The sequence below is a fragment of the Lethenteron reissneri genome, chromosome 55, assembly GCF_015708825.2.
Source record: "Lethenteron reissneri isolate LAM-NWPU_2019-01 chromosome 55, ASM1570882v1, whole genome shotgun sequence".
NCBI classification, from domain to species: domain Eukaryota; kingdom Metazoa; phylum Chordata; class Hyperoartia; order Petromyzontiformes; family Petromyzontidae; genus Lethenteron; species Lethenteron reissneri.
This window is the reverse complement of record NC_083833.1, coordinates 5,962,157-5,984,642: the sequence shown is the minus strand read 5'-3', so window position 1 is coordinate 5,984,642 and position 22,486 is coordinate 5,962,157. Positions and strand designations below refer to the sequence as shown.

At 50.6% G+C, this 22,486-nt stretch overlaps 1 protein-coding gene across 1 annotated transcript in view; it reads left to right on the top strand.

Moving 5' to 3' along the window:
- Nucleotides 1–22,486, top strand: part of LOC133356819 (uncharacterized) — a 99,408-nt gene that overhangs the window by 26,411 nt on the left and 50,511 nt on the right. Inside the window, exon 2 of the mRNA XM_061574528.1 lies at nt 18,977–19,096. Coding sequence (XP_061430512.1) covers nt 18,994–19,096 — 103 coding nt within the window. The 5' untranslated portion in view covers nt 18,977–18,993. The remainder of the gene's footprint in view (nt 1–18,976; nt 19,097–22,486) is intronic.

Below are 22,486 nucleotides of genomic sequence, written 5' to 3'. Positions count from 1 at the left end.
GCAGCTGTGGATGGGCTGGTCGGGGTGGTGTAGTGGTGGTGCTGGGTGGTGTAGTGGTAGCGCTGGGTGGTGTAGTGGTAGCGCTGGGTGGTGTAGTGGTGGTGCTGGGTGGTGTAGTGGTGGTGCTGGGTGGTGTAGTGGTGGTGCTGGGTGGTGTAGTGGTGGTGCTGGGTGGTGTAGTGGTAGTGCTGGGTGGTGTAGTGGTGGTGCTGGGTGGTGTAGTGGTGGTGCTGGGTGGTGTAGTGGTAGCGCTGGGTGGTGTAGTGGTGGTGCTGGGTGGTGTAGTGGTGGTGCTGGGTGGAGTAGTGGTAGTGCTGGGTGGTGTAGTGGTGGTGCTGGGTGGTGTAGTGGTAGTGCTGGGTGGTGTAGTGGTGGTGCTGGGTGGTGTAGTGGTAGCGCTGGGTGGTGTAGTGGTAGTGCTGGGTGGTGTAGTGGTGGTGCTGGGTGGTGTAGTGGTGGTGCTGGGTGGTGTAGTGGTGGTGCTGGGTGGTGTAGTGGTAGTGCTGGGTGGTGAAGTGGTGGTGCTGGGTGGTGTAATGGTGGTGCTGGGTGTTGTAGTGGTGGTGCTGGGTGGTGTAGTGGTAGTGCTGGGTGGTGTAGTGGTAGTGCTGGGTGGTGTAGTGGTGGTGCTGGGTGGTGTAGTGGTGGTGCTGGGTGGTGTAGTGGTGGTGCTGGGTGGTGTAGTGGTGGTGCTGGGTGGAGTAGTGGTAGTGCTGGGTGGTGTAGTGGTGGTGCTGGGTGGTGTAGTGGTGGTGCTGGGTGGAGTAGTGGTAGTGCTGGGTGGTGTAGTGGTGGTGCTGGGTGGTGTAGTGGTGGTGCTGGGTGGTGTAGTGGTGGTGCTGGGTGGTGTAGTGGTAGTGCTGGGTGGTGTAGTGGTGGTGCTGGGTGGTGTAGTGGTAGTGCTGGGTGGTGTAGTGGTGGTGCTGGGTGGTGTAGTGGTGGTGCTGGGTGGTGTAGTGGTAGTGCTGGGTGGAGTAGTGGTGGTGCTGGGTGGTGTAGTGGTGGTGCTGGGTGGTGTAGTGGTGGTGCTGGGTGGTGTAGTGGTAGTGCTGGGTGGTGTTGTAGTGCTGGGTGGTGTAGTGGTGGTGCTGGGTGGTGTAGTGGTGGTGCTGGGTGGTGTAGTGGTGGTGCTGGGTGGTGTAGTGGTGGTGCTGGGTGGTGTAGTGGTGGTGCTGGGTGGTGTAGTGGTAGTGCTAGGTGGTGTAGTGGTGGTGCTGGGTGGAGTAGTGGTGGTGCTGGGTGGTGTAGTGGTAGTGCTGGGTGGTGTAGTGGTGGTGCTGGGTGGTGTAGTGGTGGTGCTGGGTGGTGTAGTGGTGGTGCTGGGTGGTGTAGCGGTGGTGCTGGGTGGTGTAGTGGTGGTGCTGGGTGTTGTAGTGGTGGTGCTGGGTGGTGTAGTGGTTGTGCTGGGTGGTGTAGTGGTGGTGCTGGGTGTTGTAGTGGTGGTGCTGGGTGTTGTAGTGGTGGTGCTGGGTGGTGTAGTGGTAGTGCTGGGTGTTGTAGTGGTGGTGCTGGGTGTTGTAGTGGTGGTGCTGGGTGTTGTAGTGGTGGTGCTGGGTGGTTGTAGTGGTTGTGCTGGGTGGTGTAGTGGTGGTGCTGGGTGTTGTAGTGGTTGTGCTGGGTGTTGTAGTGGTGGTGCTGGGTGGTGTAGTGGTGGTGCTGGGTGGTGTAGTGGTTGTGCTGGGTGGTGTAGTGGTGGTGCTGGGTGTTGTAGTGGTGGTGCTGGGTGTTGTAGTGGTGGTGCTGGTTGGTGTAGTGGTGGTGCTGGGTGGTGTAGTGGTAGTGCTGGGTGGTGTAGTGGTAGTGCTGGGTGTTGTAGTGGTAGTGCTGGGTGGTGTAGTGGTGGTGCTGGGTGGTGTAGTGGTAGTGCTGGGTGGTGTAGTGGTGGTGCTGGGTGGTGTAGTGGTAGTGCTGGGTGGTGTAGTGGTAGTGCTGGGTGTTGTAGTGGTAGTGCTGAGTGTTGTAGTGGTGGTGCTGGGTGGTGTAGTGGTAGTGCTGGGTGCTGACTTGTTCAGTGGTAGTATTTGGTCTAGATGTAGTCATAACTTACGACGTTTTATCCCAATTGTCATGATACTACTCATTACTGTTCTCCCATAATAGAGTGTGGAATTTAATTAAAAGTCACTCATTTGAATTCCGAAACAAAATCAGCAATTAAAAAAGTATATAGATTATGAATACTGTTTAGACAACGTATGCATACTTTTTTCTCTTTAACTTGAAGAGAGTCGGGCAATGTTTTTTTTACGTTGCAGCTTGAAGCGTCTAAATATAATCCATCCATGTAGCTGCTGAAATGAGACACATTGCACTTTAATTCTTTTTAAGATTGAGAAAAACACTTTGGAAGCCTATACTCTTAGTTCTTTCGGTAAAGTCACATAGGTAAAAAATGAAATTAAATTTATAAAAAAAATAAAAACAATAAAATCACGATGTTTCGGAGGCAACACAAGCCTCCGAAACGTCGTTATTTAATTGTTTTTATTTTTATTAATTTCTATTTCATTTTTTACCTACGTGACTTTACCGAAAGAACTAAGAGTATGAATCCTTGCAGTCACGAAAACTTTGGAAGCCGTTTATTTTTCAGCTTTCAGCTTTTTTATTTTTGCTTTACATGCCCCTTGCCTCTGACCTTAGAAAAGGCACCCTCAAAAAAGGTTTGTTAGTTTGCTTTTTTACTATTGCGGGACCGTAGCGCCACCACAAATATATCGTTCCGCCCAAAAGCGTTGATCGCCTTTCCTCCGTGGCCTCGCCAAAACCCCGAACGGGCAGCCGGGTAGAGAGCACGGATTCGGCGGCCAACGCTTGGTTGGGAATTCCTCTCCACGCCTTTTGGCAATCTGACCTCATCCTGGAAGAAATCCCGACGAGCTCACGAAGTTCTTTTTTTTCACACCTGTCCAGTTTCAAACCCGCGGAGACGCTCCCACGGATAAGGCTCCACGGTGGCGAGATATCAACTTCCACCACGTGGTATGCAGGAGATCGTGGGTTCTACCCAGACCCTGACACGCCTGTCGTTTGCGTGGTCTCCCCTTGGTCGCGTGCAGTTTGTACCTATTGACAAGAGGAGCAACTCCCTTCCTATAAATAAGGGGATGACCCTTCCTATCGACAAGGGGAGCACCCCTCCATGTAGTTCTGTAGGCAGCCAGAGAGCCCGGTGAGAGAGTCCCAAGGCATCGAAGTCCGGGCAGGTCATCCATCAAGCTCAGCCAATATTCAATTGTGGATAGATCATGGGTTTTCCAATGGCTGATTGGGCTCGTTTGAACGTGACGTCCGGCGCTGCTGGTACCCATTGGAATGCTAAAGCACGCCACCAACCCTGCAATTGCCCCGCAGTATTCGGGCTACTCTCCCACAATGGGCAGGCGTCTATGAAGAAGAAATAGAAAAAAACTAATGTGTACAGTACAACAGAAGAGGAATGTTTATTTACATACGGAGGAGGAATCCGATAGGGTATTAAGTTTTTTTTCTCACAGATTTCCAGTATGGGGACGGGTTTCAAACTCACAGCAACAATAATCAATACAAACAAAAACCCACGCTAGGAATGCAAAGTATAGAAAAACTAAACCACAACTTCACAAAAAAGCTACGGGTAAAACGAAACAATGTTGTTACCTTACCAGCTAAAGGTCACTGAGCTATTAACTTGATTTTTTTTCAAAAGCGGCCTGCCCGCGAATGATAGCTCAACAAATTGTCTAATCACGTGGGCATCTCTAGCAAACAAAATTGCCTAAAATAATCACGTTAGCCCACCGCGTCTGTCAATCGACGGCGTTCAACCCATTATCAACTTTCTCGGCGGACTAGGTGGTGGAGTGATTTAAGAAAGTGGAGCCGATTGTCGTAAACAAATCGAACTTTGCGACCGCCGCATTGCAAGTTTGCTGTGTGCGCCTAATCATCGGGCAAACTGTGGCTGCAACTTTTGTGGAGTTTTTTTCTTTGTCTTTCTGTGATGGCCAACCCTCCTTCGTTATCTTCGCCTGCACGACACCGACGAACGCGTCGCCCTTGTGACGAACGCAGACGTTGAAAGGGGGTCACGTTTGGAGAGCACAGATGGCGCAGCCTGTAATTCACGGCTAGAGGCAGTTAACAAAGCTAAAGCACCCCCGCCTCCCCCCACAGATTCTTAAGGCGAGTGCTGTTAGCGAGTAGCACCTATGGAGGAGGACAGCATGGCGGGGGATGTATGGCCAGAACCACGCCCGGCTGGCTTTGTCTCCCCTGTGCTGATATCTACATTTTTTTTACATAGGTTTCATATAGCCTTGAACCGACCGTTGGTGCAAGTGCTGTTAGCGGGTAGCACCTATGAATGCCGGCACGAGCACACGAAGGGGTGGGTGGCCCACACCACGCCCGACCGCCTTTGTCTCCCCATTGGCGATGTTTACACACCGCACCAGGTACTCATTTGAGGCTGAATCCACCTAGGGCAGGCCCCAGGACCGGTTCAGATAATCGTCACCGGTGTTGGCCCGTGAGCGGGGATCGAACTCGGGTCGTCGGGTTCGTAGCGCGGCGTAGCGCTAACCTGCTACACCGCCGGTCCCCACAGACACGCACGCACATACACACGCGCACACAGACACACACACAACAACAACAACCGCCATTCGCCACTAAGTGGCGGTGACGTCATCACGACGCTTGTGCCAGGCCAAGTGCACCTTGAGGCCACGTGAAGTGTCGAACGCCCGCTGGCAGGAGGTCACGGGGCAGACCCAGCAGGTGCCACGGGTCGACTGACCGAGATGACCGAGATGACTGGCTGATGCACCACCTGTGCCCCCTACTGTACCAACTTGCTGTGCTTTAGCCACCCGGCGCTCCGCTCGTTGTTGTGAGCGTCGCTCCTCCGCCCTCCGTTGTTGTTGGAGGGCGACTGCCTCCAACTGCCCAGTAGCGTCCTTCACGAGCCTCCTCCACTGAGGCCGATACACACACACGCGCACAGGTCTACAAGCACATACACATCCACACCCGCACAAAAATCAAAATATCAACACCGCACCCACTTGGCAATTCACCCCCCCCAACCCCCCTCCTCCCTCCCCTCCCCTTCCCACACCTCTGGAGACGCGAGCACATTTATTCCAACCCTGGGCTGAACAAAACGAACCATTCAATTCCAACGTGCAAGCGAGGAGACGCCCCCTATGGCATTGTAACATTCAATGCAATGTTCATTTTGTCCCGTTTAGCCAGTTGCCCAGCTATAGTTTGTAACGGAATATCCGCGATGCGTCAGCACAGAAACAAGGATGGCAATAGCAGCGCGATGCGTTACGGAGGGAGAGGAAACCTGGGAATTGAACGCTTCGGAGGAACAGGGAACATTGGAACAGAACGCGTCTGAGGAACAGAAAAGATGGGAAAAGAAACTCGTCGGAGGAACAGGCAAACATCGGGACAGAACGCATCAGAGGAACAGGCAACATTGGAACTGAACGGGTCAGAGGAACAGGCAACACCATAACAGAACCCTTCTGAGAAACAGGCAACATCGGGAAAGAACTCGTCAGAGGAACAGGCAATACGATAACAGAACTCCTCAGAGGAACAGGCAACATCGGGACAGAACGCACCGGCGGTACAGCAACAATAACGCGCACAGAAAAAAAATTAACAATTCTCACGAAATAAAGAGAAGTACTGCAGCAGAAAACAAATCCAAGGACGAGGTAGTGAACGTGAGGCGACCACTACGGCGCGAGTAACAAGTATAACCCGTAAAAACAAAGTTTTTCACTATAAATCCTTTATATGCGTGGCATCGGGGCGGCTAGAGTCCTCTCGTCCTCTGGCTTGAGATGGCTGCCACCTATGGGTCAGATGATTGTCTGGCACCATTAAGCAATTGGTAATTACATATAAAAAAAAAATTCCTACAAAGTGTAACATTTTGGGAAATTTTTTTCAGGAAAATGCATTGTCACGTACAACGAGTCTGTGTGCAAAATGTCAGCTCGATTAGATCACGGGAAGTGGGGTAAAAAACGAGTGAAAGATTTGCACGGTCCTAAGCAAGCAAGCGAACTTAATATAAAGGATTTAAAAACAACCTTCACGGCGACGTCGCATTCGCCGAAACAATAACGCCAGCTCCACAATGTTTTTTTCGGTAAAGTCACGTAGATAAAAAATTAAAATTAAACCCTTCTTGGTTCTTTCGGTAAAGTCACGTAGAAAGAAATTAATAAAATAATAAAAAATAAAATAATTCTCACGACGTTTCGGCCAATTATTATTTTATTATGTTTTATTTTTTATTATCTTATTAATTTATTTCTACGTGACTTTACCGAAAGAACCAAGAAGATGAATCCCTGCAGTCACGAAAGCTTTAAATCGAAAATTAAAATTAAAATTAATGAAAGTACGATAGCTTGTGTTGCCTCCGAAACGTCGTGATTTTATTTTATTTTTATTTTACTCTTATTCATTTAAATGTTATTTTTTAATCTACGTGACTTTACCGAAAAAAACCTAAGAATATAAATCCTTGCAGTCACGAAAGCTTCAAATCTAGAATCCACAACAGTTGCACGCCAGTTCCAGAGGAACTGGTGGTTTATTTTCTCTTGTCATTTCGTGCGACACTCAATGCCCCGGGGGTAGGTGGGTGTGTGTGGGGGGGTTGGCTCTCTGCACGCACTGCGTTCGCGTTGCCGTGATTGTCTGAGACGACCTTGCACCCACGATTTCAAGCGGGACAAAAAAAAGCATCTTTAGGTGACAAAAAATGTAATGAACAACGCGCCAAAGGCGACAGCGGTTATGCGGAGAGAGCATCGGCACACATGTGACCCGCCCGACACTGCGACTCACACACACACGCACAGATACACTAAACTAAAAAAAAATGTTTTACCAGGTAAGGCTATACAGTTCTAAATTTTAAGCTTTCGTAACTGCAATGATTCATATTCTTGGGTTTTTTCGGTAAAGTCGCGTAGGAAATTTTTTTAACTAAAATTAATAAAAGTAAAATAAAAATCACAATGTTTCGGAGGCTACACAAGCTTTTATTAATTTTATTTTAATTTTTTTACCTACGTGACTTTACCGAAAAAACCCAAGAATAAGGCTATACAGCTCTTTTTTCAGAAGCGGCCTGGCTACCACAAATGATAGATTAATGAAGTGGTTCATCATCACTTAGAAATTTATTGCAGTCAGATTCTCTTAAACGCACGTTGATTTTAAATGCGTGGAGAAAAACTGGAGGACCTGGAGAAAAATGCACGGGACCACGGGAAGAGAGAGAGAGACACGCAAACTCCAAATAGACAGCAGGCGTCAGGATCGGGCTCTAACCCAGGACCTCCTGTAGACCAGGCGAGGGAGTTAACATCTCGCCACGAGCAGAGCTCCTCGGCTAAGCCAGCCAGATAGCCATCTCGACTCACTCGCTCGCCAGGCTACACAGTGCTTGCCCGCTTACCCTGCCTACCGGCCTACCGGCCTACCCGCCTACCAACCTACCAACCTACCAGCCTACCAACCTCCCTGCCTAGCAGTCTACACGCCTACCAACCTACCCGCCCGCCCACCCGCCTACCAGGCAGCCCAGGCAGCCGACAGAGCCATGGAACAAGCCACGAGGGCGATACATTCTCGGCAAATCCGATGTGACAGGGTAAGAGAGTAACGACGCAAACTGACACCATGAAAAATAGATAATGTGCAGTCCTCGCCCGCACCCCCCGCAAGGGGATAGCCGTGCCCTTTTCCCGCACGCACATCCATGCAAAGACAGAGGTGCCCCGTGTAGCCTTTAGCGGACGAGTGTGGCAAGAGCTGTTCCTGGCGAACGCCTTGCGAAGGCGAGCACGGAACATGCGCTCAGGGCGCCACGGTATGCGCGACGTTAACTACCTGGGTACGCGGTAGGTCCTGGGTTCGATCCCGACCCTGACGCCTGTTGCATATTTGGAGTTTGCGCTGTGAGAATTAACATTCGTTGAGGGTATTTGGCTGCAATAAATGGCCCGCGTGATGATGAGTCACTCCATTGAGCAATCATTTGTGGCCAAGTCGCTTCCGAAAATCAGCTACGTTAGCTCAGTGGGCCTTACCTGGTCAAATGAATCGTTAGTTATTTAGTTAGTTCAACCCGCTGCGCTTACGACTGGCCAAAATCCGCACCTCCGGTAAAGCACGGTCGTCTACGTACGGTGCGAAAAAAGTCAGCTCGACACACATACAAAACATACGTGCGTCCAAAAACAAAAAAAAACACTTTCCCAGCGGTGACATTCGGGAGTGGAGTTTGCGGTGAATGTCTAAAACAATCTGCTGCGAGCTTCCAAGTCCAGAGATTTGGCTCTCATGACTTCCAATAAGTATAACCCGTAAAAACAAAGTTTTTCACTATAAATCTTTTCGTCCTCTGGCTTGAGATGGCTGCCACCTATGGGTCAGATGATTGTCTGCCAGTATTAAGCAATTGGTAATTAAATATTTAATTTGTTTTCCCTAAACAGTGTAAAATTTTGCAAAAAAAAATTTCACGAACATTAATTGTCTCGCACAACGAGTCTGTGTGCAAAATGTCAGCTCGATTGGATCACGGGAAGTGGGTTAAAAAACGACCGAAAGATTTGCACGGTCGCAAGCAAGCACGCAAGCACGCAAGCAAGCGAACTTAATATAAAGGATTTAAAAAAGCCATGCCAATCACGGGAGGGAGCTGAGTGGCGGGGATGTCGGAGGTGTTGTGGGTGGGATGGAGGGAGGGAGGGAGTAGTGGGGGGGAGGGGCTGTCGATCCATTGCCACGATGTTTATTCTTGGCAGCAGTCGCAGCGGACGTCCGGTGCATTTGTTTCCTTATTTATTCCGAAGTTCCCACGACTCGGCAGCTCTACGAGAATGTCCTGTCTCGTTTGCACGGACGTCCCGGTACCTCTACATGATGACATTTGCTATTAATAGTCATCATTATTATTATTATTATTTGAGAAAGAAATATCCGTCATGGGTCATTTTTTTTCTTCCCAACGTGACAAATGTGCGTGAAATTATGGTGTAAAATGTGACGTTTTTTAATTTGTCGTTTGTTATTTATTTCGTACGATTTCTTTATTTTTAAACATCATTGTTTTGGGATATGCGTCGTGCCCAGTTAAATGTGTCTTGTTGCAACAACTGCTGTGATGGGCCGGTCTTGTGGAACATCAGTCGCGTAATTCTAAATCGAAGCTTGCTTGGGGTTTGGGCCACGAGAAAAAAATGTACCTGGCCAAACTTATTTTTGTCTGAATTATAACACATTCCTGCGGAGGGAGCTGGTGGGAACGTTGGGTTGCTCGGTCAATGGCCAGGGTCAACGGCGGCGTGGTGTATTCCGCAAATATGCCCGACTGTGAGGGCGGGCACAAGTCGGCGTGAGTAGGTTAAACGTTGAGTTTTATAAGGGCACCACGGGGTGACCAGCCCCTCCCCACCTAGCCCCACCCCTCCCACCCCCCACCCAGCCCCACCCTCCCCACCCTCCCCTCCCCACCCAGCCCCTCCCCACCCTCCCTACCCAGCCCTTCCCCACCCTCCCCTCTCCACCCAGCCCCACCCCTCCCATTTTTGGATGCACGACGGACGGACGGACACAATAATCCCCTGTGGGCTGGTGGAACCAGGTGGTTCCTACCAGTATTATTTATTTATACTGTCACATATGTCCATTTTCATCATGAGACCTCCTTTGCCAGTAACAACATATAAAGAAAGCCGTCCTTTGGTGTGGACCAATCAGTTTCAAGGACAATGCATATATTATCATAGTATGTTTTTTGTTTGCATTTTGACTGCAAGTATTGTGGTTAATGCAGACATGAATCCTCGTAAAAAGGTTTCAGTTTTGTTGGCAGAAAAAAGGGGAAAACCCCAATTATTATATGTCCAATTGTTTCACAAATGTCCAGTAGATGACGAATGTGCTGATCTGTTTTGCTCTATTCACACTTATTTTGAGGCCAACTTTTCAGCTTTTCCTTGCCAAATTTTATAACCTCCTATCGTCCATACTCTTTGGTTCTTTCGGTAAAGTCGCGTAGGTATAAAATAAAATAGATCACGACGTTTCGGGCGCAACACAAGCGTCCGTCATCAGGTGTGGAAAGCGTGGTCTGCTGCTGATGCAGACTGTTTTAAAAGGTGAAAATCATTACAGCTAAGTCATGCGTGTGACAAAACGGAGGTCTCCAACTCTCATTATCCATACTCTTAGGTTCTTTCGGTAAAGTCACGTAGGTAAAATAATAATACAAATAATAAAATGATAAATGAAAATGTTGTTATTTTCATTTTTTATTATTCTATTTTTTTATTATTATTATTTTACCTACGTGACTTTACCGAAAGAACCTAAGAGTATGAATCCTTGCAGTCACGAAAGCTTCAAATATTTCATTATCTAGTCTCCTGACTCGCCTCTCTATGCACGGTGCCATGAAGAAGGACCATTGCCTGCAACGTCGTCTATATCAATTATACATTTTTTTTCTGCCCACTATTTTTCAGAATAAGAATCAGAATATTTTATTTCCACTGGAGGAATCTGATGAGCTATGAAGCTCTTTTTCACAAATGTCCAGGAGATGATGCACGTGTTGTATTTGATGGTGTTGAGTTGTTTGGCTCACGTACTTGACTTATGCTCTCATCACACTTATTTTGAGCCCAACCTTTCAGCTTTCCTTGCCACGCTGTATAACCTCCTATCGTGCGATAATGGAAATAATTGCCGCGAAGTCATGATTGCGAAAGAAAAAAAAACAGCGGCAACATACCAAGGACGCTAACGAGGTGAGTTTTCAATCGCCGTGTTTTTTACCTGCTGATCTGAAAACGTGGATACCGATCATTAATGCAAAAACCCCTCCATCACCCGACGCAGGCCAGACACCGAAAATCATTTCTGCCCACACTTTCTTTGAGCCATTACGCAGTGCACGGCAACGAATTGTGGGTGTTTTCGCTCGCAAAAAAAAACCACGCGCGCGCGCGTGCATAACGTTTCAGGGGAAGGACAGTCGGGTAATAATATAAGCAGTTTGCTGCTATTATTAATTACGTCTCCCGAGTGGCAGATGTGGGAAAAGTCGTTCGTGATACTATTCCCCCCGAGGCAAGGTCGTGAATTAGCGCTAGAGGAAGTGACGTTTCCTCGCGCGCATCAAGATTCAAGCAGTATAATTACCCTATAAATAACGCACCGCCAAAAAACGACCCTAATTATAATTACCGCGATTATTATTGACAGCGCCGAGTCGATCCACTGCTTTGTCGATGTCCGAGGCCCTACGCCGTGCCATTTGTGGGGGTCCATTTGGTCATACTTCACCTCGCCGGTTCACTGGTAGAGGGAGGGTACCTCGGAAGGTTGCGAGTTCAACTCCTGGTTTGGTTGAATTGCGTGTATGGGATGACTAAGCCCCATCATCATCATCATCTGTCCGAGCGTCGATAAAATAAGCACCACTTTGTCGCGGGAAGCCAACGGTGGTCGTTACACCCAAGGATATATACTCGCCCCGGCCATAGTAACGTGGCATGTCCACCACTTGGTTCATTGCTGTCGACAGGCAGACAGCGCCGACGAATGGCCACGCTTCTCATTCGAATCGGAAATCTCTCTCGACGTTTTCACGTCTTGCGCGACCGGCAGTCGGACTCAGTCGCACCGATACGAGCGCAATGGTCGAGGGCCTGGCCACGCAATGCCACGATGAGACGAGCAAATCGTACACGTGTGTGTGCGTGTGTGTGCGTGTGTGTGCGCGTGTGTGCGTGTATGTGTGTGCGTGTGTCGACTCAGATTCAATTGAGTACCTGGTGCTTTGTGTAAACATTGCCACTAGGGAGACAAAGGCGGTCGGGCGTGGTGCTGGCCACCCACCCCCTCGTGTACCGTTCCGGCCTTCATAGGTGCTCGCTAACAGCACTTGCCCCTACTGTCTGGCAAGGCTATACGGGGGATCTTTGCGTGCGTGTGTGCGCGCGTGTGCGAACACGTGCACGCGCGCGCACACGTGTGTACCACGCGCACGCCACCACGAACGACGCCAAGTGTTGTCGCCTCGCCACATCAAGCCCCCCCCCCCCACCACTCCCCCACCACTCCTCGCTTGCTCCCTCTCTCTTTTATTCTCTCGCTCGATCTCTCTTCTCTCTCTCTTTTGGACGCCGAGTTGGCCCGCAGTTCATAGCAGCCGTGACCCCGATGCGCGGAGCGGCTTCAAAGCGGCGCGTGACCGTCTACCCGCGGTCAATATGCGGCAAATCGGCCACCCACCTACCTACGTTCCCCCGCCACCCTCCTCGTATGTACGTGTGTGTGTGTTGAATTGCTTTGGCGCCGTACGTCGTCAGCCGTGTCACTAGGGTGATGCGGGGGAGGGAAGGACAACAAACTCAACGCAATAGAAAATATTTCTAAACATTTTTTTTGATCGAGATGATTTAAGAGTTGCAGAGCTCCCGGCGGCGCGCGATGAAGTGGTAGCGTTTCCTCGTCTCACCCGCCACGCCACCCCCAGTGACCCCCCACCACACCGCTCACACCACCACACCACTCACTCACCACACCGCTCCCCCACCACACCGCTCCCCTCACCACACCGCTCTCCCACCACACCGCTCCCCCACCACACCACTCACTCACCACACCGCTCCCCCACCACACCGCTCCCCCACCACACCGCTCTCCCACCACACCGCTCCCCCACCACACCGCTCCCCCACCACACCACTCACTCACCACACCGCTCCCCCACCACACCGCTCCCTCACTCACCACACCGCTCTCCCACCACACCGCTCCCCCACCACACCGCTCACACCACCACACCGCTCCCCCACCACACCGCTCACCCACCACTCCGCTCCCCCACCACACCGCTCCCCCACCACACCGCTCACACCACCACACCGCTCCTCCACCACACCGCTCCCCCACCACACCGCTCACCCACCACACCGCTCCCCCAACACTCCGCTCCCCCACCACACCGCTCACCCACCACACTACTCCCCCACCACTCTACTCACACCACCACACCGCTCCCCACCACACCGCTCACCCACCACCCAGCTCGTCCACCACACCGCTCACCCACCACCCAGCTCGTCCACCACACCGCTCACACCACCACACCGCTCTCACACCACACCGCTCACACCACCACCACCACGTTCCCACCACCACACTGCTCACCAAAGACAGAGACGCCCAGCAGAGTCTCTAACAGACCGCGCGGTCTCCAGTCCAGATTTAAATTCGTCCACTCCAAGCCTCTCTGTTTGTGTGTGCGTGTATGTGCAGTGTGTATGTATGTGTGCGTGTGCGTGCGTGTGTGCGTGTGTGTGCGTGTGTGTGCGAGTGTGTGTGTGCGTGCGTGTGTGCGTGTGTGTGCGTGCGTGTGTATGTGTGCGGTGCGTGCGTGTGTGCGTGTGTGCGGTGCGTGTGTGTGTGTGTGCGTGTGTGTTTGATCTTTGTGTGTTTGTGCGGAGCGTGCGTGCACGCGTGTGTGTGCGTGTGTGTTTCTGCGGTGCGTGCGTGCACGCGTGTGTACGTGTGTGTGTGCGTGTTGTGGGGAGCGGTGGCGCAGCGGTTAGCGTTACGCTGCTCTACGAACGTGGCGACCTGAGTTCGATTCCCGCTCACGGCTAACACCAGGGACGATTATCTGAACCGGTTCTGGGCCTCACCTAGGTCGACTCAGTCCACACCCGAGACAGCTTTCCTTAGAACCTAGTCTCAACTTCAAGGATAGTGCATACATTATCAGAGTTTTTTTTTTGCATTACGACTGCAGGTATTGTGGTCTATGCAAACATGACTCCTTGTAAAAAAAATGGGCAGTTTTGTTGCCAGATAAAAGGGTAAAAAAACACCAATTATCATATTTTTTCTTCTGGCAAATGAGGTTCCAATGGTTGTAAATATTCGCTGACGTTTGCAAATCGATCTCCGCCGCTAACCGCTGCGCCACCGCTCCCCCCTCGCCGTCCATCACCACCACCACCGCGGCGGCAGCAGCCAACCCAACCCAACCGAGGCAGCACGTTTCCGTGGACATTCTCGAGTGTTTCATCATTACAGCGCCTCCTTAATTAAGCCATGCAAATGCGGCAGCGGCGAGAGATGGAAGGGCACCCTCCCGCCTAATGATTGCGTTAATGCATGGCATTGTCACGGCCGCGGCGCGCGTGCGTGCGCGTTATTGATGGGATGGTGTCCGTGAACATTATTAATTCACCCACCCACCAACCCCACCAACCCCCTCCACCAACCCCCCCCCCCCCCCCACCAGACCTATCTCTGTTTGACCTGTTCTCACGCAAATGAAGATGTCTCGGCCGCGCGCGTTTGCAGACGCGTCAAGGTTCTCTGCCGTTGGCGCGCGGAGCGTTCGCGTTCGTTCGGCGATACTGACGCGGCTTTAAAGAAATACATAAAAAAAGCCGTGTGTTTGATCGGCGACGTTTCGGTCAAGGTGCCTTCTTCAGAGCGCCTTTTTCAGAGCACATTCTTCATGGAAGGGCCGTGGGATCAAAATGTCGCATTTTTTTCTTAATTTTATTTTCAGGCCACTGTGTTTTTGACGAATGCGTTTAATGACACTGGTCAACAACAAAAAACATGTTTTTCTGGCCTGGACTTTTGCAGCTGTTCTAGACTAATTTCAGGGTGCTGATTCCAAATCTGATCTCAGATTTGCTCTATCACATCTCATTTTATGCTATCGGCATACCCCATTTTCATTGATTTTACCCAAAATTAACTCTGTCACTTATGATTGCAAGTTGTTGCGAGTCAGTGACTGCTTTAGTGTTAAAATATGGTGCTGTATTTTTAGGATAGTGTGTTTATAATATAATTTTATGTAGATATCCACATTTATTTAATATTTTTCTTCTGCAGTTTTTATTGAAAATGCAATATTTGATATCTCAAAAACCTGATGTGAAAGACAAAAACTGATGCCAGATTTGGAATCAGCACCCCAAAATTACCTTACAACCGTTGGAATACCTTATGCCAGAAAAAGGGTGTTGACCAGTGTTATTTTCGTACGCACATTGCCCGCTTGCAGCAGCAGCACCAGCAGCAGCACCCCCACGTTATATTTAATATCAGCGCAGGACTAATAACTGCACGCGGAACGCCTGTATACTAATTAATGTGCTCCTTGATCCAGCAGTGGAATGACCATGGCCGATGTTGATACTGTACCTTATTACTGGCGTGGAGCGGTGGGAAAAGTGGTTAGCACACTAACCCCCCTATTATGACATCTATTCAACCAGAACCTCGTGACCCACACGTGGCATGAGGAAGCCTTCATCCAGCAGTGGATGCACACTGTGCTGATAACAACAACGATAATTATATTGATGAGTCTATTATAATTACATGTAACGCAGTATTACATTATTATTTAATCGATGGGGTATCAAAGTGGCGAGATGCTAACTACCTCGCCTGGTATACAGGTAGTCGTGGGTTCGATTCCGACCCTGACGCCTGCTGTATATTTGGAGTTTGCGGTGTCTCTCTCTCTCTCCCCGTGGTCGCGTGGATTTTTCTCCGGGTCCTCCGTTTTTTTTTCACCCAGCCCAACCTCTCCCATCCCCCACCCAGCCCCACCCTCCCCACCCAGCCCCTCCCCACCCTCCAAACCCAGCCCCTCCCCACCCTCCCCTCCTCCCCAAGCCCCACCCTCCCCTCTCCACCCAGCCCTTCCCTCCCCACCCAGCCCCTCCCCACCCTCTCCACCCAGCCCCACCCCTCCCATTTTTGGATGGACACAATAATCCCCTGTGGGCTGGTGGAACCAGGAGGTTCCTACCAGTATACATCTCTGTACTGATGAATGCACCGTGTGTTGTTTGTTCTGCATTATTTTCTCTACTAATGTATTAGTATTACAACTACTAATTGTATTTATCACTACTCAAATTATTAATGCTACTATTAATTATAATTAAAATGTATAATGCCCATTCCATCATAGGATCCCAATACGCACAACTGCTAAAGTATTCACAACCTTGTTGCTCCCCACCACCTCCCGCCCTTGAGCCCACGGCCACTTGAAATGTAAAGTTGTTGGTAGTTTGAAAATGTAAAATATTAGTTTTACCCTTTGCTAGCACTACAATGGGCGTTCAGATGTTCAAAGCACCAAACAGATACCGTTCTCGCGAGAGGAATCACGCCCGCATGAATCACACGGCGGACATGTGGCAAAAGCACGCGCAAAAAAATTAACCCGTAAAAACAAAGTTTTTCACTATAAATCCTTTATATGCGTGGCGGCTAGAGTCCTCTCGTCCTCTGGCTTGAGATGGCTGCCACCTATGGGTCAGATGATTGCCTGCCACCATTAAGCAATTGGTAATTACATATAATTTTTTGTTTCCTAAAAAGTGTAAAATTTTGAAAAAAAATTTTCACGAAAATAAATTGTCACGCACAACGAGTCTGTGTGGAAAATGTCAGCTCGATTGGATCACGGGAAGTGGGTTAAAAAACGACCGAAATATTTGCACGGTCGTAAGCGCGCAAGCAAGTGAACTTAATATAAAGGATTTAAAAACCCCCGCGCACAACAAAACGTGCTCCCAACATCCACGCCATTGTCTTTGAAACCGCTCGGCAGGTTACGCGTTGTCATTGTTGCAAAGCCTTGCTCGCAATCACGGCCAGTTGCACCCCCACCCCCATCTCTCTTCCTCCGACTGCCATCGTCCTCACGTCTCGATGGGAGTGCGACAAGCGGCCGAATTGTTATGCGGAGAACGGCACCACCACCATCACCACCACCACCACCATAAAACTAACGGCTCCGATCTTGAAGTTCGCCGTGGCGCAATCAGTGCGCTGTTGTGTCGATTCGTTTCATTTTTTATTTTATTTTTTATTTCACAATTTGTTTCAACATTTTTAAGGTGAACTTTCGTTTCTTGTAGCTGAAACATCTTTGTAATGCAGGGTGCTTCGTAAAAAATGTTAACACTTCTGAGAATTTGCTCTGGAGACCACCTGGGGAAGATTCCAGGGGTAGCGTTGACAACGATGGCGAACGAGTGGAGATACTCTTTGACTTCGTGACGCTATTAACATCACATTTGTTATCACCTGACAGTGTAGTATTATCCGTTCTTTTCCCAACTAAAAACGATAGAACCGTGTAAGTTTCGATTTAAAGCTTTCGTGACTGCAGGGATTCATCTTTTTGGCTCTTTCGGTAAAGTCACGTAGAAGGGAAATAATAGAATAATAAAAATAAAACATAATAAAATAATTCTCACCACAGACCTGTTCTTCACCTGAGGACGGCTGGTTGCGTTGTGGCCGAAACGTCGTGAGAATTATTTTATTATGTTTTATTTTTATTATTTTATTATTTCCCATCTACGTGACTTTACCGTATAAGTGTTGACATTTTTTTTTAACCACCCTGTGTGCATTACTTATTTATTTATTGCCCGACTCGCTTTCATCCCGATCGCTACATCGACAGTCGCGTCCGCGAGACGCGGCACCACGAGACGCGCTGGGCCTCGTGCAATGCGGCCCCCCGCGGAAGTGGATATCGCAGAACTAGCTTTTGAGATCCCGTCAAGTGACCTCTGGTCCGCCACACGAGAGTCAAGTCCGTCACGTGACAACCAGAACAAGAAAAACATTCGAACACTCAAGAGCTGCGGTTCAGCCCAAATGAAATGCAGATAAAAAACTTCACGTGAATTTTTGTGTGTGTGTGGTGGCGTGTGTGTGTGTGTGGTTGCGTGTGTGTGTGTAGGGAGCGGTAGTGTAGCGGTTAGCGCGCTGCGGCAACCCGGGTTCGATTCCCGCTCACGGCCAACACCAATGTCGATTATCTGAACCGGTCCTGAGCCTCCCCTAGATCGACTCAGCCTGAAATTAGTACCTGGTTCGGTGTGTAAGCATCGCTACTAGGGAGACAAAGGTGGTCGGGCGTGGGGCTGGCCACCCACCCCCTCGTGTACCGTCCCGGCCTTCATAGGTGCTCGCTAACAGCACTTGCCCCTGCAGTCTGTTAAGGCTATATACGGGGGATCTTTGTCTTGAACTGTGTGTGTGCGTGTGTGCGGTCATTGGTGAACATGTTGAGAAGCCTGTTTAATCGCAGGCTGGCAACGGCCTAGATTCGAACCCAGGGTTTTATCGGCACCAGCCCGGCCACCTGTCTGCATCTGTTTCATTATTTTAGGGGAGTGGGGTGGGGGCATTAAAATGAGATGAGAGACGTCCTCGTTACATCGGGTGCTGACGAAATCACTTGACAGTCCTTTGCAAGGCCGGCCTCGTTAGCCATGCGGTTTCGAGACAAATTGTCAGTTGCCGTGGGTGAAATCTCCGGCCGCGGATCCATTCAACTCACGTAACTAATTCGCGGGTTGTATAATTTTCCTGCAGCGGCTGAATTTCGCCGCGTGCGAACGAGACGCGGTTTGGCTCTCACGAAAATAGTCGGTGGGGAAAAGGGGAAAATAATGAAAACAAAATCTTGGAGAGAAAATGCCGAGGGATTAAGCGGAAATGGAAATGGACCTTTTCTCTGTTTCTCAGTTTGGAAAAAAAAATCACGTGGAGCGAAACGAAAAAGAGCGGTGTAGAATTTACAAATGCCCCTGATTTTAGAAAATTAATGGGTTTTCTTCCTCTTTGTTCAGATTAATAATGTAAGATGCTCATTTATTCACATAAGCAAAAATGTCAAATTACTTTTAGAAGAGCGGAGCACATTCTCTTAGATTGCAAATCGGGGCACTTTTAAGTTAGAGATCACCTTTATTAAGCTGTCATCAGAATTTTTTTTTTCATTTCCACTTAGATTTTTTGCTAAAACAATCATTTTTCTTTCTCCTCCCTCCCTCTCTCTCTCCCTCGCTCTCAATATCTCCCACAGCGACGGTTACCACGGCAATGCTCTCGGCTCCCAGCATTCCCGGGAAATTTGCGGTGATGACCCCTGACCACGGCAACGAGAGGTCACCAAACGCGGTCCCACATGCGTCCAAGACTGCCGGTACATCGCTCTCGAATCACGCTCGCTCGTATTTTTTTTCTTTTCGCATCGTTGTCTGGATGTGGAGGCGCCGGTCAAGGTATCAACTTTTTTGTTTACGTTTTTTTATGTTTGGGGATTTTTGTATTCACTGTCTCTTCTGGTCGAAAGACACATTCCCCCCCCCCTCCCAAAACTTTCACGAGCATAACCTGGCCGCAACTTACCCGACTCCCCTGCATCTCAAACACCCGCAATTGCACGCACGCAAGTTCAAGTTCAAGTTCATTTATTAGGTAGAGCCCTGTGAGCCATTCGGCTTATGAATCGGGTGCAACCGCAACAAACAAAAAACAAAAACAAGAACAAAAAACATCTTAAAGTGAATATATGACTAAGTGCAAACAGAAAATCCAAGAAAAGACAGCAAAATATTGCAGAAAAAAAGCACCGTACACCAACGGTGTGTGCAAAAATCCCAGTGGGATGCAAGTCAAACAACAACAACAACCACAAGACAACTTAGATTAAGGCCATCAGTCTAACTCTGTACTACAACAAACAAACATGGCCAAACCAATACACTTTTCGAAATCACCAAAATAAAGCCATGAAAGCAGACGAAGATGCCCCCACGTGGCCTCGAACAGGCCGAGGTGCACGAGGTGGGACCGCCGCCTCCGTCTTCCCGGCTCCCGTTGTTCATACGCCACGGCAGATGTTCGACAAGGCCACTTGAGTCCGAGTCGATCTAGGGGAGGCCCCGGGATCAGCCGCGGCGTTCGTCACCGACGTCGTGCGGCCGCACTCAACGCTCGCTAACCCTCACTCTTACACAAAGACCCCCCGTATAGCCCAAACAGACTGTTGGGGCAAGTGCTGTTAGCGAGCACCTATGAAGGCTGGCACAGCGGCACACGAGGTGGTGGGTGGCCAGCACCACGCCCGGCCGCCTTTGTCTCCCTGGTGGCGATGTTTACTACACACCGCATCAGGTACTCATTTGAGGCTGAGTCGACCTAGGGGAAGCCGAGGACCGGTTCAGATAATCGTCACCGGTGTTGGCCGTGAGCGGGTTCATAGCGCTAGCTGCTATACTACCGCTCCCCACACACTCGCACACGCACACACGCACACACTCCCACACACTCGCACACACTCGTACACACTCGTACACACTCACACACACTCACACTCCCACACACTCCCACACACTCGCACACTCGCACACACGCACACACTCCCACACACTCGCACACGCACGCACACGCACACACACGCACACACACACTCCCACACACTCGCACACTCACACACGCACACTCCCACACACTCGCACACGCACACACACACTCGCACACTCACACACGCACACTCCCACACACTCGCACACTCACACACGCACACTCGCACGCACACACTCACACACACTCACACTCACACACACTCACACACACTCACACACACTCACACACACTCGCACACTCACACACGCACTCGCACACTCACACACGCACACTCGCACGCACACACTCACACACACTCACACACTCACACACACTCACACTCCCACACACTCACACACTCACACACTCACACACACTCACACACTCACACACACTCACACTCCCACACACTCACACACTCACACACGCACACACTCCCACACACTCACACACGCACACACGCACACACACTCCCACACACTCGCACACGCACACACACGCACACACACACTCGCACACACTCCCACAACTCGCACACTCACACACGCACACACGCACACACGCACACACACACTCACACACACTCGCACACACTCCCACACACTCGCACACACTCCCACACACTCGCACACACTCCCACACACTCGCACACACTCCCCACCACACTCCCACACACTCGCACACACTCGCACACACTCCCACACACTCACACTCGCACACACTCCCACACACTCGCACACACTCCCACACACTCCCACACACTCGCACACACTCCCACACACTCACACACGCACACTCGCACACCACTCCCACACGCACACTCGCACACACTCACACTCGCACACTCCCACACACTCGCACACACTCGCACACACTCCCACACACTCCCACACACTCGCACACACTCCCCACACACTCCCACACACTAGCACACACTCGCACACACTCCCACACACTCACACTCGCACACACTCCCACACACTCGCACACACTCCCACACACTCCCACACACTCGCACACACTCCCACACACTCACACACGCACACTCGCACACACTCCCACACGCACACTCGCACACACTCACACTCGCACACTCCCACACACTCGCACACACTCCCACACACTCACACACTCACACACGCACACACTCCCACACACTCCCACACACTCGCACACGCACACACACGCACCACACACACTCGCACACACTCCCACAACCTCGCACACTCACACACGCACACACGCACACACGCACACACGCACACACACTCACACACACTCACACACACTCGCACACACTCCCACACACTCGCACACACTCCCACACACTCGCACACACTCCCACACACTCCCACACACTCGCACACACTCGCACACACTCCCACACACTCACACTCGCACACACTCCCACACACTCGCACACACTCCCACACACTCCCACACACTCGCACACACTCCCACACACTCACACACGCACACTCGCACACACTCCCACACGCACACTCGCACACACTCACACTCGCACACTCGCACACTCCCACACACTCGCACACACTCGCACACACTCCCACACACTCCCACACACTCGCACACACTCCCACACACTCCCACACACTCGCACACACTCGCACACACTCCCACACACTCACACTCGCACACACTCCCACACACTCGCACACACTCCCACACACTCCCACACACTCGCACACACTCCCACACACTCACACACGCACACTCGCACACACTCCCACACGCACACTCGCACACACTCACACTCGCACACTCCCACACACTCGCACACACTCCCACACACTCCCACACACTCGCACACACTCCCACACACTCACACACGCACACTCGCACACACTCCCACACGCACACTCGCACACACTCACACTCGCACACACTTGCACACCGGTTCAGATAATCGTCAACGGCGTTTGATCGCGGGCAGGAATCGAACTCGGCTCGCAGGGGGTTCGTTGCGCAGCAGTTCGCCAACCACTGCGCCACCGCTCCCCACGCTCACATCCACGCACACATCCACGCCTCCCCCGCCTTCTCTTCCTGCCTTCGTGAATAAAGAGTCATTAGATGTAATTAGGCCACCGTTTAATAATTGAGGCCATTTTGTGCTGTGGAAATTACAGGGTGGGGTGAAAAGCGAGGTGGGTGGGGGGTGGGG